The 16,917-nt window shown below is 43.7% G+C and overlaps 1 protein-coding gene across 2 annotated transcripts in view; it reads right to left on the reverse strand.

Moving 5' to 3' along the window:
* Positions 1-272: 272 nt before the first annotated feature.
* LOC141148369 (uncharacterized) overlaps positions 273-16,917 on the reverse strand; it is a 111,223-nt gene continuing 94,578 nt past the window's right edge. For both annotated transcript variants that reach the window (XM_073635785.1, XM_073635784.1), the window contains 2 exons: positions 6,982-7,042; positions 273-525 (listed from right to left, as the gene is read on the reverse strand). In XM_073635785.1, the coding sequence (XP_073491886.1) occupies positions 7,017-7,042 (26 nt within the window). In that variant the 3' untranslated portion in view covers positions 273-525; positions 6,982-7,016. The remainder of the gene's footprint in view (positions 526-6,981; positions 7,043-16,917) is intronic.

The following is a 16,917-nucleotide window of genomic DNA, read 5'->3' on the forward strand; positions in this document are numbered from 1 at the left end:
TTTCCTCACACCGATGTGGGAACATATTTTCCTCACACCGGTGAAAGCCGCCTTGATAAAACATTCCAGGCCACATGCCCTCAATATGGGGGGACACCTTGGCTAAGGACAAGGGCCCCTTCCCCACAACCCTGGTTTGGTGGTTTGGAGGCCTATAGGTGGGGAGGGGGGGAGGGGTTATCGAAATCTGAATGCCATTGTGTTAATGATTAAGGGGTACATAGTATTCCTACTCATTCACAAAAAATGTAAATAGTAAATATAGACATACACTTTTTGCCAAGTTATTTATTGAAGAACGAAAAAACCCAGTATGTATATCCATTAGTAAATGTTATATAAACAGTTTTTAAATCAATTTTAAATCAATAACAAGATATGCATTACAATTATCTTATATTTCATTAAAATCATCTTATATTTCCATTAAAATCATCTTCTGTTGTTTCAGGTTACAATTCAAAATGTTTCAGAGACTGCGACACCGGGAGTGCTTTTATCCATAGAGGTTAAAGAGGTTGTGTCCTAAAATTAAAAAGTATTTAAAGGCTGAGTACAAAGAACATTTTACAAACATGAAAGTACCAAAAAAATGTAAAAGTTTTCTTAGGAACAGTGCTCCAAAAACTGCTATATATGTTTTCTTATATTCTAATTGCTCTCAAACTTGGTTTAGAATGAGACTGTGATATACAGTATTTTGCACTTTACAAACATAAAGAATTTTGAGTTAAATTATATGTAAACTGAATCACTAAAATCTCACAGAAGACCATTGTGGTACATATCACAAAGATCACCACGCACACCAAACAAATGTGAATAAAAATGAAAAAATATAAAAAAAATAATTATATATCTATATATATCCAGGGCTTTTTTTCAGCAGGAACGCGGGGGGAACGCAGTTCCGGCACCTCCTGGACTGACTGTATGTAATGGAAAGAGATGCTGGGGTGTGCTGCAGGGTATTGATGCTCACTGTTGGGGGATCTATTCTAGCTGGAGGGGATCTATTTTTGCAGGGGGGTCTATTGTTGTTGAGGAGGTCTATTGTTGCTGGTGGGGGACCTATTGTTGCTAGGGGTGGGTCTTATGTCGCTGGGGGGTCAGTTTTTGCTGAAGGAGATCTACTGCTGGAGGAGGGGTCTATTGTTGATGGCTGCCAGAGAGTCTATTAATGCTGGCTGTGTGGAGATCTGTTGATGCTGCCAGGAATCTATTGTTGCTGGGGGGGGGGGGGGGGGATTTTGTTGAGGGTGGTACATTGCTGTTAGGGAGATCTATTGTTGCTGGCTGAAGGGGATTTATTTTACTGCTTTTCTTGATACCATTACAAAATTCCATACAAATTACTTAGCACCACAAAATGATACTTGGTTCTGTATTGTCTAAAAGGGGCGGTACTGGGAGGTGGGTAGGGGATGGAATCAAGGGATGGTGCTCGGATGTGGGTAGGGGGCGGGGAAAAGGGGTGCCTCGGATAAGGGGAGTTCCTGCACCTATTGTCTGAGAAAAAAGCCATCTATCTATCTATCTATCTATCTATCTATCTATCTATCTATCTATCTATCTATCTATCTATCTATCGTACAGTGCTGTAAAAAAGTATTTGCCCCCTTCCTGGTTTTTTTTTGCATATTTGTCACGCTTAAATGAATCAGATCATTAAACAAATTTTAATGATTTAGCAACGGCAGGGGGCAATTACGTATTTAAAAAGGGCCAGGCAAGCTTGTTTTAATCACTCCTGGGTTTTTTATTTTTTCCTATAAAAAAAATAGTTCCTGTCAGTAAATTTTGTAAATAAGTAATTTTTCTCCTTCATTGATGGGCGCTGATGAGGCAGAACTGATGGGCACTGATAGGCTGCACTGATGAAGTGCCACTTATGGGCACTGATGAGGAGGCACGAACATGCCACATTTATGGGCACTGATAGGTGGCACTGATAGGCGGCACTGATGGGTGGCACTGAGCAAAGATAGGTGGCACTGGTGGGCAAAGATAGGTGGCACTGGTGGGCAAAGATAGGTGGCACTGGAGGGCACGGATAGGCGATACTGATGGGCATTGATGGGTAGCATTGATGGGCAGCACTGATAGCCAGCACAAACTGGCATCACTAATGGCCACTGATTGCTGGCACTTGTAGGCAATGATTGCTGGCACTGGTGGGCACTTAATTGTAATCAGGGAACTGATGATCAGTGCCCTTATCACATATCTAGCTGTTCCCTGTGAGGAGATGCCGCTGATCGGCTCTCCTCTCCTCACACTCTGTCAGTGTGAGGTGCGCCGATTACCGGCATCTCCGTGTTTACACGTGACCGGTTGTGATTGGACACAGCCGATCACATGGTTAAAGAGCCTCTTAAAGCATGATTAAAGAGGCTCTTTACACAGATCGGGGTCCTAGCAACACAGCGTGGCCACGATTGCCACGCTGCGCCCCCCCTGGGGGCACGCGAGATTGGTTGTTCTGGGAGGCCGTCATAGGACGGTGGGCAGGCGCCAAGTGGTTAAAGTGATTATAAAGTCTAATTTTTTTCCTATAACAATAACAAACATGTTATACTTACCTCTTCTGTGAAGTTGGTTTTGCACAGAGCAGCCCGGATCCTCCTCTTCTCAGGTCCCTCTTTGCTGCTCCTGGCCCCTCCCTCCTGTTGAGTGCCCCCACAGCAAGCAGCTTGTTATGGGGGCACCAAAACCGAGTCACAGCTCCCTGTGTCCATTCAGAAACGGAGCCCCGCCCCACCCCCCCTCTCCCCTGATTGGCTAGCTGACTGATTGACAGTAGTGGCAGCCAATGGCTGTGTCTCAACCAATCAGGAACGAGAATCTTGTGACGTGTGAGACACTAGAGGACATCGCTGGACAGAGGGACCTCAGGTAAGTATTAGGGGGGCTGATGCACACATAAGGGTTTTTCTCCCCTAATGCATAGAATGAAAAACCTCCTGACTTTAAAACCCCTTTCATAAATGAAAACATCATTTAAAAATTGCATTTTGTATTTACTTTGGTTATCTTTCTGTAATATACTGTATATAATAAATATTGCTATGTTGCAGCTTGTTACTGTCATGCTTTCCCACACTTCATAAAATATAAAAACCTCCAAAGTACAGCGCAACAAGTAAATACTAATATTTTGATCCTACTATGCCAAATCATCAAAATACAATATTCCTCAAAATCTCCTGTGTGTGCAACAAACAACATTAACAATAAATAAAATGTAAACAATCACTAGATTTATTATATACTGTATAAATAATCAATATGAAACTCAATCCTCGAAAACACAGTCCACAATCTTCTTTATAAATGACTTGTTCTTATTGTGATATCACATGCATCCATTTACATGTGTGCTTGAAGGGCAAATCCCAAAAAACACACTTTTATCAGAATATGCACGGCAAGCACACATATAAAAGTAGCACGTCATTTAAAAGAAGATTGCGGACTGTGTTGTTTGAGGATTTGAGTATCATATCGATTATTTATACTGTATATAATGAATCTAGTGGTTGGACCCCCACACTCACACCACCCCCTCCTTACAGAATAACAAGGTTCTGCCCCCTGCTGACACCTGTGTTATTTGAATTTGACGCAGCTGTGCATGGTTCCATCTGCCATCCATGTCATTCATTCACAGAGACGAATGAAAAATAAACTACCACCGCAGAGGGACTTGCAGTTTTCAATGAAGAACAAGGGCAGTGACATCACCACACTTGTAGTCCATTGATGCTTTCTCCAGCGCCATAACCAAAGGTCCATAACTGGGTCCAGACCTGAGCTAGAAGAGGAGTCTGCAGGAGCCAAAGTATTGCACCCTCAATCCACTGATTTCTTTTCCAATGCCTTGCAGCCTCCAGTGCCAATGCAAAAAAATAAAATAAAAAAAAATAATGCATGAATGTTTATGCTTTTTGCAATGTGGGTGTATATATAATTATTATTATTTTTTTTTTTTTGCAAAAGGCAACCCCCAGCACTGATGCTGCTAACGGCACACAAAGCCTCTTTTGCCGACACTCCACTCCCTCTCCATCAGCAGAGCAGTGCAGGGAAGTGTCAGGGCGACACAAATGCATTCCAAATTCAGAATTCCCCACACCGCACCTGCACTGAGGGGGAGGCACTGCGCCCACACGCGTTGTAAAAGATGGGAAGCATTGTTTGGTTCTCTAACTTTGCTGTAGCTGCGATCGTCAGCTCTTGTGATGGGGAAGAGATTGGGTACAGTTCTGCTAGGGGCGGGGGGGGGCGGTCCCTGTTTCCAGGAGGCGGACGACTGTCATTGGCCACTGCTAAAGCCAATCACAGTCCTGCTAGACCTGTCCACCATCTGGAGGAAGATGACTGGCTTGGTTGCCACTACCAATCTAAGAAAGAAGGGATTTCAATGTGATGGAGAAAACCCCAATCAGGTGACAGTTTGTGGAATTACTGTTGAGCTTCTGGGAACTTTGTTGAAATTATTCCTGAACCTTTGTGTCACTTACTACTGAACCCCGGCAGTCTGTGTCCCTTTAAGCCACAGCCAGTATTCATGGCAATGAAAATTACACTCAACTTTTCCTGCGGCGTCACACTTTTCCTCAGCTGTGGGGGCCCAACTTATGATCCTGCACACAGACCCACTGCTTTCAGAAAATGCCCCTGACCTGAGCTCATCATTGTGCATCCATTCCAGATGCTTGTATGTGACACAACATACATCCCATACATCTCATACATCTCATACACCCCATACATCTCATACACCCCATACATCACATACATCCCATACATCACATACATCCCATACATCCCATACATCCCATACATCCCATACATCTCATACATCACATACATCCCATACATCACATACATGCCATACATCACATACATCCCATACATCTCATACAACTCATACAACTCATACACCCCATACATCACATACATCCCATACATCACATACAAGCACATGGGCTGAATGCGAGAGGTGGATCAGCAGGATGACTGTGCCAGGACAGGTAGATGTGTCTCATCTCTGCTTCCTTTCACCACTCTGCGTATCACGCATATCATAGGTGAGAAGAGGGTACAGCGGTGGAGCAAATGAGCAGGAGGGTACAGTGGTGGGGAAAATGAGCAGGAAGGGTTCAGAGGTGGGACAGAAGAGCAGGAGGGTACAGCGGTGGGGCAGGTGTGCAGGGGGTTCAGTGTTGGGCCAGACAAGAAGGGGGTTACAATGGTGGGACAGAAAAGCAGGGGGTTAGAGCAGTGGGGCAGATGTGAAAGGATGTGTATTGGTGGGACAGGAGAGCAGGGGGAACAGAGGTGAGACAGATGTGCAGGAGGTGCATTGGTGGGGCAGATGAGAAAGCGGGTTACAGTGGTGGGGCAGGTGAGAAAGAGGGTTACAGTGGTGGGGCAGGTGAGAAAGCGGGTTACAGTGGTGGGGCAGGTGAGAAAGCGGGTTACAGTGGTGGGGCAGGTGAGAAAGCGGGTTACAGTGGTGCGGCAGATGAGTAGATGGGTTCAGTGTTAGGACAGATGAGAAGGGAATTCAGTAGTGAGACAGAAGAGCATGGGGATACATCGGTGGAGCAGATGTCCAGGGAGGTACATTGATGGGGCAGATGAGCAGGAAGGTTACAGTTGTGGGGCAGATGTGCAGGAGGTACAGTGGTGGGAGGGATGAGAAGGGGGTTCAGCAGCGGGACAGAAAAGCAGGGGGGTACAGTGACGGGGCAGATGAGCAGAGGGTTACAGTGGTGGGAAAGATGAGCAGGGTGGGTTCACTGTTGGGGAAGATGAGAAGGGGGTTCAGCAGTGGGACAGAAGAGCAAGGGAGTACAGCAGTGGGGCAGATGTGAAAGGAAGTGCATTGGTGGGACAGATGAGCAGGGGGTTACAATGGTTGGGCAGAAGAGCAGGGGGTACAGAGGTAGGGCAGATGTACAGGGGGAGTACAGTGGTGGGGAGAGGAGAAAGGAGGTACATTGGTGGGACAGATGAGTAGGGGGATACAGAAGTGGGGCAGGTGTGCAGAAGGGTGCAGAGGAGAAAGGAGGTACATCGGTGGAACACATGAGCAGGGGGTTACAGTGGTGGGGCAGAAGAGCAGGGGGAACAAAGGTGGGACAGATGTGTAGGAGGTAAAGTGGTGGGGCAAATGAGAAAGGGGGTTACAGTGGTTGAGCATATAAGTTCAGTGTTGGGACAGATGAGAAGGTGGTTCAGCGAGAGAGAAGAGCATGGGGATATGGCGGTGGAGCAGATGTGCAGGGAGATACAGTGGTGGGGCAGATGAGAAACAGGGAACATTGGTGGGGCAGATGAGCAGGGGGGTACAGTGGTGGGGCAGGTGAGTACGGGGTTACAGTGGTGGGGCAGATGAGTACGGGGTTACAGTGGTGGGGCAGATGTGCAGGAGGTACAGTGGTGGGACAGATGAGCAGGTGAATTGAGGCTGATCTGAGGTGTGAGAAATTATTTCACATCCCTTTTGTCCCCAGTGCTTTGGCCCATGCCCTGCATGCAGTTTTATATGATATATACTGTTCTTTCTGCCTGGAAACTGGAGATTGTCCATAGCAACCAAAAAGTGTCCCTTTACGTCAAAAGTGGCTTGAGACCAGCTAGAAAACAGCGATAGTAAATTAGAACATTTGCAGAATTGAGCGATAGTGAATCGTGGGGAAATTTATTTTATTATTATTATTTTTTTTTTTATTATTATTTATTTTTATTTATTATATTATAATTTATGTTTTTGTGTTTCAAACTTTATAATACCCGGGATATCTACTAGACTCTTGTTTGGACAGATTTAAGTGTGTTATTGTTAAGAATTACAGGCCTACAATATAAAACGCCAAATTTACATGCAAAATAATTGTACCGCTTTCAGCACCTAAAATCAGAAAGAATCATACCGCCAGGGAGGTTAAAGTGCCCATATTAAAGACTCACCTTTATAAAGTAACTTCACTCATTTCTGATTTCTCTTACTGATCACAGACTTTCTTTTTCTCTTTTTGTTGTTGGATTAGCATGTAAGACAAAATCAGGAGACAACATTTTTTTTAAAAGTAACATGAAACATTCTAGACAGATGGAAGGGTAACCCACATAATTGAAGTCTATAAAAGAACACAAAATAGCAGGTCTATCGATAATTTTACCTAAGATTTGTGCATTTTCCAAATTGAATCCAATGTAAAATTCGGAGCAACCACCTTCTACTGGGGCATGATGCCCCAGTAGAAGGAGGTTGCTCCGAAACATGTCGGGTTGCTCACGCCATTAAATGACCTGTTACCACGCGATTTTATTTTACCTTTTGTGATCACATTTTATCCAATGAAGTGCACTGTCTAGCACATTTTTTCCAGCTTTTAAATAAAGCTTCTCTTTTTAACTGATTCATGCCCTATGTGGAGATTTTTTTCTTATCTCCCCTTATGAATGGGACCTTGTTGAGCCCCAACCATTTCTATCTCCAAGCCGCTTCCATCTGAAAGAGAGACCCTGAGAGACCGGGAACCCCCATACCACCGTCCGGCGACTTGGATCCTGGGTGCGACTCCCCGTCAGGACTCCTCCTCCAGCTGGATACCTTTGGGATCGGTGTATCCCTCAAGCCTGTATGACACTCCACTATACGGTGACTGTGTCCACCTTTTCCGGTAAGGATATCCATTTCTACCGATTACAGTGTCCATTGTGTAATTAGAAGACCCACGTGCAGAGTGTCTCCACACACAGAGTCCTCCTCAGTTCCCACTTTACGTGGACGCACGACACCACTTACGCCCATGAACCCTCATGTGTGTTTGGGACTAACAGATGATTCACTATACACCTATGGACTTTTTTTATGATATGGTTACACATTTGATTTTTACTTCATGGGTGTAGTTTCTCTCTTTAACACTCCCCCATAGATATAAATCATTAATTTATACGCACCTTTTGGGCGCTGCATGTTTTTTATCTCATGTTCTTGTACATTGTTCACCACTGTGTTACATGCCAGCAGCTACTTTTTTCATTATTTCTTTTGTAATAGCGCAATTATTGTTTGGTTTTATTATATTTCAACAATTTTAATATTCCATCAAAAAGTAAAAAATTCACCATTTTTTTTTTAAAGTTTAAATTCTTTATTGTTTTGCGTAAAGAAAATAGCAAGAGCAATGCGTGTAAATGTACAGTAAAGCACAACAGTAAAATGCATACCAGTCGAAAGTGGACACATATATAGCATGTAAGAGACCGTTTAACAAGTTTTCATTGATACAAACCATGGTAGTGATATCTTCTATGAAAGGAAGATATCTGACAATCCAAGAAAAAAAAAAAAAGGAAATAAAAAAAAATAAATAAAACAGTACATCATGAGGGATGGTTTTAGAAATTGGAGCCAAAGCTCCCAGATATGTTTAAACTTTACACACGAGTTATGCCGCGTACACACGAGCGGACTTTTCGACCGGACTGGTCCGACGGACTATCCGACAGACTTTCGGTGGACTTCCAATGGACTTTCCCAATGAACGGACTTGCCTACACACGATCACACCAAAGTCTGATGGATTCGTACGTGATGACGTACGACCGGACTAAAATAAGGAAGTTGACAGCCAGTAGCCAATAGCTGCCCTAGCGTCGGTTTTCATCCGTTGGACTAGCATACAGACAAGCGGACTTTTCGATAGGAACTGGGTCCGGCGGAGTTCCGATGTAAAGATTTGAAACATGTTCCAAATATAAAGTCCGTCAGATTTTCAACCGAAAAAGTCCACTGCAGGTCCGATGAAGCCCACACATGGTCGAATTGTCCGCCGGACTCGGTCCGTCCGACCAGTCCGGTCGAAAAGTTCGCTTGTGTGTATGTGGCATTAGACTGTAAGGCAGAAGAGAGCTCAAGATCTTTAACCAGGTTGAGTTGAATTTTGACATCAGAGATATTTGGAACCATAGAACTTCTCCATTTACGCATACAAAATTCACAATTTAGCAAAATGCATTGGAGTCAAAAGGGGTAACAAGGAAGAAAAATGTAAAAAAAAAGTTTAGTTTTTTTTAGGCACTGGAAAAAAAGGTGCAAACTGGAAACTTAAAAAATATTAATAAGATAGTATGGAACAGTACAGAAGAATTTCTTTTCTTGTTCTTATTTGGTGTATTTATTGCTATTTGATGATTTTAAACATTTAACCTTAACATACGTAACATACATAAGTTGCTATTTTCACCCTTTTTTTCCCATTGTCCTAAAAACACCAAAAGAACGAAAACAAATAACAAAATAAACCAAAAAAGTACTAAAAATAACATAACAATAACAATCCTTTTTTCTTATGTATTTTTGTAATTTTACAATCGCATTCTGCATGATCACGGAACATGACTACACAATGTGATAAATGCAAACATATTTCTTGTAAATAAAGGATGATGATAAATAATTATTATTGTAATTATTAATACTGTTGTTGAAGCAAGAGCACGCTGACAGGTATGGAACACAAACTCCTCCAATCCAAATTAATTTCCTGAAGCCATAAGGTTCTATACCAGAGCTTAGTATTTATTGAATCCCAGAACAGATGGCAAAGTTCACAGTTCTTGTAAACAACAATATTACATATGGACATTCCACCTATCCGGGATATACCTGTATGTCCAATCTATATTATGCACCTATGTGGCTTCCATGCATGCAGTAATATGTACTATCTTCCAGCCACTTGCCTACTGGGCACTTTTACCCACTTCCTGCCCAGGCTAATTTTCAGCTGAAAATTTTATCTTTGTTTTCCCCACACAAATCAAGTTTTCTTTTGGTGGTATTTAATCACCACTGGGTTTTTTTTTAAATTTTTGCTAACATTTTGAAAAAAAACCAAACATTTTTCAAAGTTTGTTATAAAATGTTGCAAACTGGTAATTTTTCTCCTTCACTAATGGGCATTGATGAGGCTGCACTGATAGGTGGCACTGACGAGCACTGATATTTAGCACTGATAGTGCCACCTATCAGTGCCCATCCGTGCCCATCAGTGCTACCTATCAGTGCAGCCTCATCAGTGCCCATCAGTGCCCATCCGTGCCCGATAGGTGACACTGATGGGCAATAATAGGCAGCACTGATGAGAAGGAGGCACTAATAGGCACTGATTGGCAGCACTGGATGGCACTGATTGGTAGCAATGGTGGGCACTGTTGGGACTGCACTGATAATCAGGACACTGATAATCAGCGCCCTGATTATCAGTGCGGATATCCCTCTAACACAAGCCGGGTATCGGCTTTTCTCCCCTCCTCATGCTATCAGATGGGGAAAGAAAAGATGATAACCGGCTAGTGTTTACATCTGTGATCAGCTGTCATTGGACACAGCTTATCATGTGGTAAAGGGCCAATGTGATTGGCCCTTTGCCCCATTCTGTCTCCATTCGAGGAGGCCACAAGGATGGTGAGCCGTTACAATGCATGCATCAGTGACACAATAACTGTTGTGCTCCTGCTGGAGCAGATTCTGCATGGCATTATGGACAGGGCACTCAAGGCAGAGAAGCGGGAGGAAGAGGAGGACTTCCTTTCCTCTCAAGGCCCGCTTTATTCAGACACCATTCTTTCTACATCACAGAACACACAAGAGGAGAGAGAGGAGGAGGATTCTGGCAGTTTTGGAGGCATTGAAGCAGAGAAAGACATACTTCAAACCTTAAGAGATGGTTTTCCTCCCCAGAACCCTTGGGAGTAGTATGTGGCTGGGAGGAGGCAGTTCCAAATACTGTAATCCTCACCATCCTTGTGGCCACCTCGAATGGTGACAGTACAGTGCATACATCCTTTATCAGCAGCCATTGGCGTGGGGGGGAAAAAAGCAGAGCCGGCCTAAACCTGTCGTCGTGCCATGCTCACACAGGTACTCGTTGACAGCCCTCTGCTGCATGTGCAGCCACTGCAGCATTGTCAAAGTCGAGTTTCACCTGGTGAGCACTGAAATATACAGCTTTAAACGTGCAGTAATGCACAGAAATGTACTGCGTTAAACGTGCACTAGCGCACAGAAATATACTGCGTTAAATGGCACATAATGCACTGAAATATACTGCGCTAAACGTGCAGTAATGCACAGAAATATACTGATTTAAACATGCAGTAATGCACAAATATATACTGCGTTAACCGTGCAGTAACACACTGATATATACGGTGTTAAACAATAATTCTAGCACTGGACCTCCTCTGTAACTCTAAACTGGTAACCTCTAGAAATTTTTTAAGCACCACCAATGGAGAGTTTTAAGTACCGTAGTTTTGGTGCCATTCCACAAGCGCGTGCAATTTTAAAGCATCACATGTTAAGTATCTATTTACTTGGTGTAACATCATCTTTCATATTATACACAAAAATTGGGGTATATATTATGTTTTTTTTTTATTATTAAAGTGTATTTTCTCCCAAAAAATTGGGTTTGAAAAACAGCTGCGCAAAAACTACGAGACATAAAAAATTGCAACAACTGCCATTTAATTCTCTATGGTCTTTGCTAAAAAAAATATATATATAATGTGTTGGGGTTCTAAGTAATTTTTATAGCAAACAATAATGATTTTTACTTGTAAACAAGTGTCAGAAAAGGGTCTTGTACATGGTGCTCAAGTATAGGATTTTGGTGAAAGCCATACTATTACTAAAAGATAAACACCTGGGTTACCTGGGCTTAGTCAGCCAGGGTGTGTAGGGGTGGGCAGGCAAACTGGACAATCAGCTGGGCCTCCAAGTACCTACGTGTACCCACACCATGCAGAAAAAAATGCGGTTTTGTGGCTACTTCAGTGTGTTCCACATAACCCTAACAGAGAATTCTTATATACTACATACACTATATTATCAAAAGTATTGGGACACCTGCCTTTACACATGTGAATTTTAATGGCATCCCAGTCTTAGTCCGTAGGGTTCAATATTGAGTTGGCCCACCCTTTGCAGCTATAACAGCTTCAACTCTTCTGGGGAGGCTGTCCACAAGGTTTAGGAGTGTGTCTATGGGAATGTTTGACCATTCTTCCAGAAGCCCATTTGTGAGGTCAGGCACTGCTGTTGGATGGGAAGCCCTGGCTCGCAGTCTCCGCTCTAATTCATCCCATCATTCTATCAGGTTGAGGTCAGGACATTGTGCAGGCCAATCAAGTTCCTCCACCCCAAACTTGCTCATCCATGTCTTTATGGACCTTGCTAAGGGCCTTTAGTTCCAGTGAAGGGAACTCTTAAGGCATCAGCATACCAAGACATTTTGGACAATTTCATCCTCCCAACTTTGTGGGACCAGTTTGGGGAAAGCCCCTTCCTGTTGCAACATGCTTGCACACCAGTACACAAAGCAAGGTCCATAAAGACATGGATGAGCAAGTTTGGGGTGGGAGAACTTTACTGGCCTGAGGTTCTGACCTCAACCCGATAGAACACCTTTGGGATGAATTAGAGCGGAGACTGCGTGCCAGGACTTTTCATCCAACATCAGTGCCTGACCTCACAAATGCGCTTCTGGAAGAATGGAAGAATGGTCAAACATTCCCATAGACACACTCCTAAACCTTGTGGACAGCCTTCCCATAAGAGTTGAAGCTGTTCTAGCTGCAAATGGTGGGCCAACTCAATATTGACAATATAGTATATGTTATTATAGGTATGCCCCGTGTGTTTAATGAGCAATGTGAAAGACTGTGTTTTATCATTTCCATGGTAAATGGCATTCTGATGTGTGCATTATATCCTTGCTAGAGTTCTCATTGTGGTCATCACATCCCTCGCACAGCGTGTCTTGTGACCAGCATATGTTTGGCAGAATTTACACATTTGTAATAGAGTGGTTAGCTTTGTTCCAGATGTCTCTGGCAGCAAATGCCCAGTGACCATCATGTCCATGCCAAGGTCTTTCATATGTTAGGAATGTCTCTGGCCTGTGTCTATTATATCCCTCATAGAGTGTTTTGTAGGGTTATTGTGTGTCAGGTAGAGGGCTATTTGATCCCAGGATGTCCTATCAGTAGATCCCATGTACTCAGCAGAGTGTGATATTTGTGTTCAACATGTCCCTAGCAGGCCGCTCATTTCTCTTAGTGTGTACCTAGAAGAGTACTTAGTTTCAGGAGCGGCTGGTGCTCAATATTTTGGGGGGGGGGGGGGTCGGCAAACAAATCTGCCACCCTTCACTCACCACCACAACCCCCCCTGCGGGAGACGGAGGGGAAGGCAGTGGTTTAGAGGCATTACCATGAGGAGGAAGATGACACGGATCCGGGGCTGCTGCTCTTCGCTCCAGGAGGATCCGGGAAGAGCCGGGGCTTCTCCTCCCTTGCCGAACAGAAAGCAGGTCCTGAAAGGAGGGGAAGGCGGGTCCTGAAAGGTCCTGATAGGACCCGCTTCCTGATTGGTCGGAGGGGAATCAGGCAGACAATAGCGAATATTAATTCTCTATTGTCACACAGCTGGGTGTGCTCAGGGTGCAGTGCCTTTTTTGAAGCCAATTAGAGCCTACATTTTCCCAACCTCACCCAGAATGTCATGTACTTTCACCTTAACAGGAAGGACTTTTTCCTGAATGGATACCTGAAACCATGCATTCCACATGAATTAACAGACTACTAAGCTAACTAGGACAACAAGTCTCGAAATCAAAATTCCGGTGAGTCTGAAAGGCACCATACAACCACTTCTTAACAAAGGAAAGGGATACCCAGAGCCACCCACCAGCTTATAGACTTCTACGTTGAAGGGACACTGGAGTAAGAAGTGCCTCACTTCACAATCGGACAGCCAGGATCATTCAGAGAGTGATGCTTCAGGTTACCCTTCACATAGAGCCTACCATGAGACAAAAGCCGGGCCAGATCGCAAAACTTTAAGTGGATTCTTTGAAGATTAATCAAATGCAGGCTATATCTTATAATAGGGCCCAGGCAATCCTTCATGGCCAGTGGCTCACTAAAGATAGATTGAACGATCCTCCTCCCAGGGGCATTTCTAGTAAAAGACATTAGGATTTTTTTAACAAAATGCAAATAGACTGTGAACATTGTAAGTGCAGTTGCACTTTTCAAGAGAATGAGCTCCAGAGCTTAGTAAATGAGCTTTCACTTTTACAAAGAGTACCCAATAACATGCATGAAAAAAAAAAAAAGAGCATTTTTGCTTGCACATGATTGGATGATGGAAGTCAGCAGAGCTTCCCCTCATTTACTAGCCTCTGAAGCAAATTTCCTTGCATTTGCAAAGTGCACAGCCTATTCGCCTTTGGCAAATCAGCTCATTAATTGTCATTCACCACTGCCAAAGCATTTGTAGGCATATAGAAGAAACATAAATCAGGTTTGAAGCATGTCAGCACTTGATAGTATGCCAGCATGTTATCAAAATTATGTTTCAAGAACAACAAAGAATGCTGCGGGGCTGACAATACCTAGGCTCTCATCTGCCTGGGAAGACAGGTAAAATATCTCTTACTATGTTCAGTCTGTTACGCCATAAGTTGAAAGAAACAGCTGTAGATTCTAGCATAGAGAGACATTTGCAAAACACAATCAAAACTAAGTTTTATTCAGCTCAACCCTTTCCTTGTTAGAGAGCTTCCAGTCTTTCCAGCTGGCAACCTTTGCATCTGCATCTTGAAAAACCACATTTGATGCCTAAAACCTTAATATTCTGTTGGGGCTCAAGTTAGGAATCCGGAAACTTAAAGTCTTCCCCCTCCGCTCTAAACGCACTCTTATCCTAAGGGACCTTTGAGCCAGATGCCTCAGCTCAACATATTGCTTCATTACTGAGAATATCTCCTCTGCCTTCTCCATCCTGGAGATGAAAAAGACACATCATCATCATCATCTTCAGAGAAGGTTTATCAGGAATGGCGAAAGGCATGCCACACAATGGCCATCTCTTCAACCTCCTGACTAAGGGATTGATTGCGAACGCGTATAGTATAGGTCTCAAAGTACACCCCTGAGGCACACCTGAGCGAACCTCAAATTCTTATCTGCTCCAACTATTCGCAAGAATGAAGTTTTCTGCCCCTCTATACAAGGTCTTAAGACAATTATTAAAGCCCTCCCTTCCCCCAGGTCATACTTGCCAAGGAGCAGCCACAAGTATTTATGGATTGACCTGATCAAAAGCCTTAGCCTGATCCAATGCCAGCAGAAACGTTCTCCAGCCCGCAGCCCTGCACTGCTCCAGGGCCTCCCAGATAGTTAAAACTGCTGAAAGAGTGCTTCTACCATGAACAATGATGGTGGCAAGAAAGTAATTTGCCCACTGGAGATGATATACACCAGAGATTAAAGCTAATGAGCCACCAATTCTCAATTCTCACTGGATCTTTACCCTTTGACAGAAGAATCATTGCAGATTGTTGTATGAAGGGAGAGAAGCAAACCCTTTCTCAGACAGACATTAAAAACATCCACCGAGTATAGGGTCAGAGTAACCTTAAATTGCTTATAATATTCAGCTGTAAGTCCATCTGGTCCAGGTGACTTCTTAATGGCAAACTTATCACTAGCCTTAATCACCTCATCTGCAATAATATCCTCCATCAAATTCATCAGGGGACTGCCATATCCCAATCTCAGAATAGAGTGCAGAAAGCTTGACGTGCTTGGCATATTGACTGTTCCTGAGCAAGGGTTTAACCTCAGAGATCACTCCTGGAACTCCATTGTTAGAGACGAGCCTGGAAGCTTCTTCTCAAATGTCGGTAGGTGATACTGAGTTTGCTGAGTCTGCTATTAATATTTTTGGTAATTGTCTCCTATCTCCTATCCAACTGTACATCCCTACTGAACTGACTTTGCTGAGTCTGCTGTTAATATTTTTGGTAAATGTCTTCTGCTGCCATCTCTTTAAACTTCCATATTTACTGCTAGCTCTATAACAAACACACTGCAATAGCAATATTACTGGTGATTGATTCTCAACTCCATGTGGCTTGAGTGATCAAGAGAGGTAATTAGCTTTACGACCCTAGCCTGTGTCTGTAGCTGGCCTGGCCCTGGCCATCTCCTCCCCATATTCAGGTGTCTCACATCAGACCCAATAATGACCAACTGAGAAATGCATCCCAGCTTAGTCTCTCTATAAATTTATGGCAGCTTATGGGGTGGCGCAGACAGGGGCAAGGCGCAGACATCATGGCTCTTTCCTGAGTGGCTCTGTCACGAGTGATGCGCAGTTTCACCGACGCAGTTTAACGAAAGCAGGATAACTAAAGCTGCATGAACAACAGGAACTCTGCTCCACTCTGCAAGACGACAAGCAAACCACCTTTGAAATGTATTTTATATTAGGTTAGTTTCCCACTCTCTATCCACTAACATGCTCCTTATTCTCTTCCTTCTCACATTGGTGTCTTCTATCCTCAAATTATCTTTACTCTACCCCTCATCTCTTCCCTGCAGCATGCACATATCACCCTCACTTCTACCCTCTCCCTACTATGGCACCCATCATCTCCTGCAGTTGCTGCACCCACATGCTGACATAAACACCAGGGCCACTCATGCGCTCATGCACATCCCACTCCCACCTTGCTTTCCTCACCCTCCTCCTTCTCCTAGTCTCAGGTGACATTTCTCCTAATCCTAGTCTGCCATTTTCCAAATGCAAGCCTCATATCCAATACCCCTCCCCCTCTGGCAACCACCGCAATCCACTCAGTTTAATTTCTATCCCCCTGCTTCCTCAAAGCAGCCCACCAATCTCATGTGCCCTTCGGAAGGCCCGCTCCATCTGTAACAAGCTAACATCTGTACATGACCTCTTCATCTCTCATGGCTTGAACATACTCGCCATAACAGAAACCTGGCTTCAAAATTTTGACTCAGCTTCTCCTG

The sequence above is a fragment of the Aquarana catesbeiana genome, linkage group LG06, assembly GCF_042186555.1.
Source record: "Aquarana catesbeiana isolate 2022-GZ linkage group LG06, ASM4218655v1, whole genome shotgun sequence".
Lineage (NCBI taxonomy): Eukaryota > Metazoa > Chordata > Amphibia > Anura > Ranidae > Aquarana > Aquarana catesbeiana.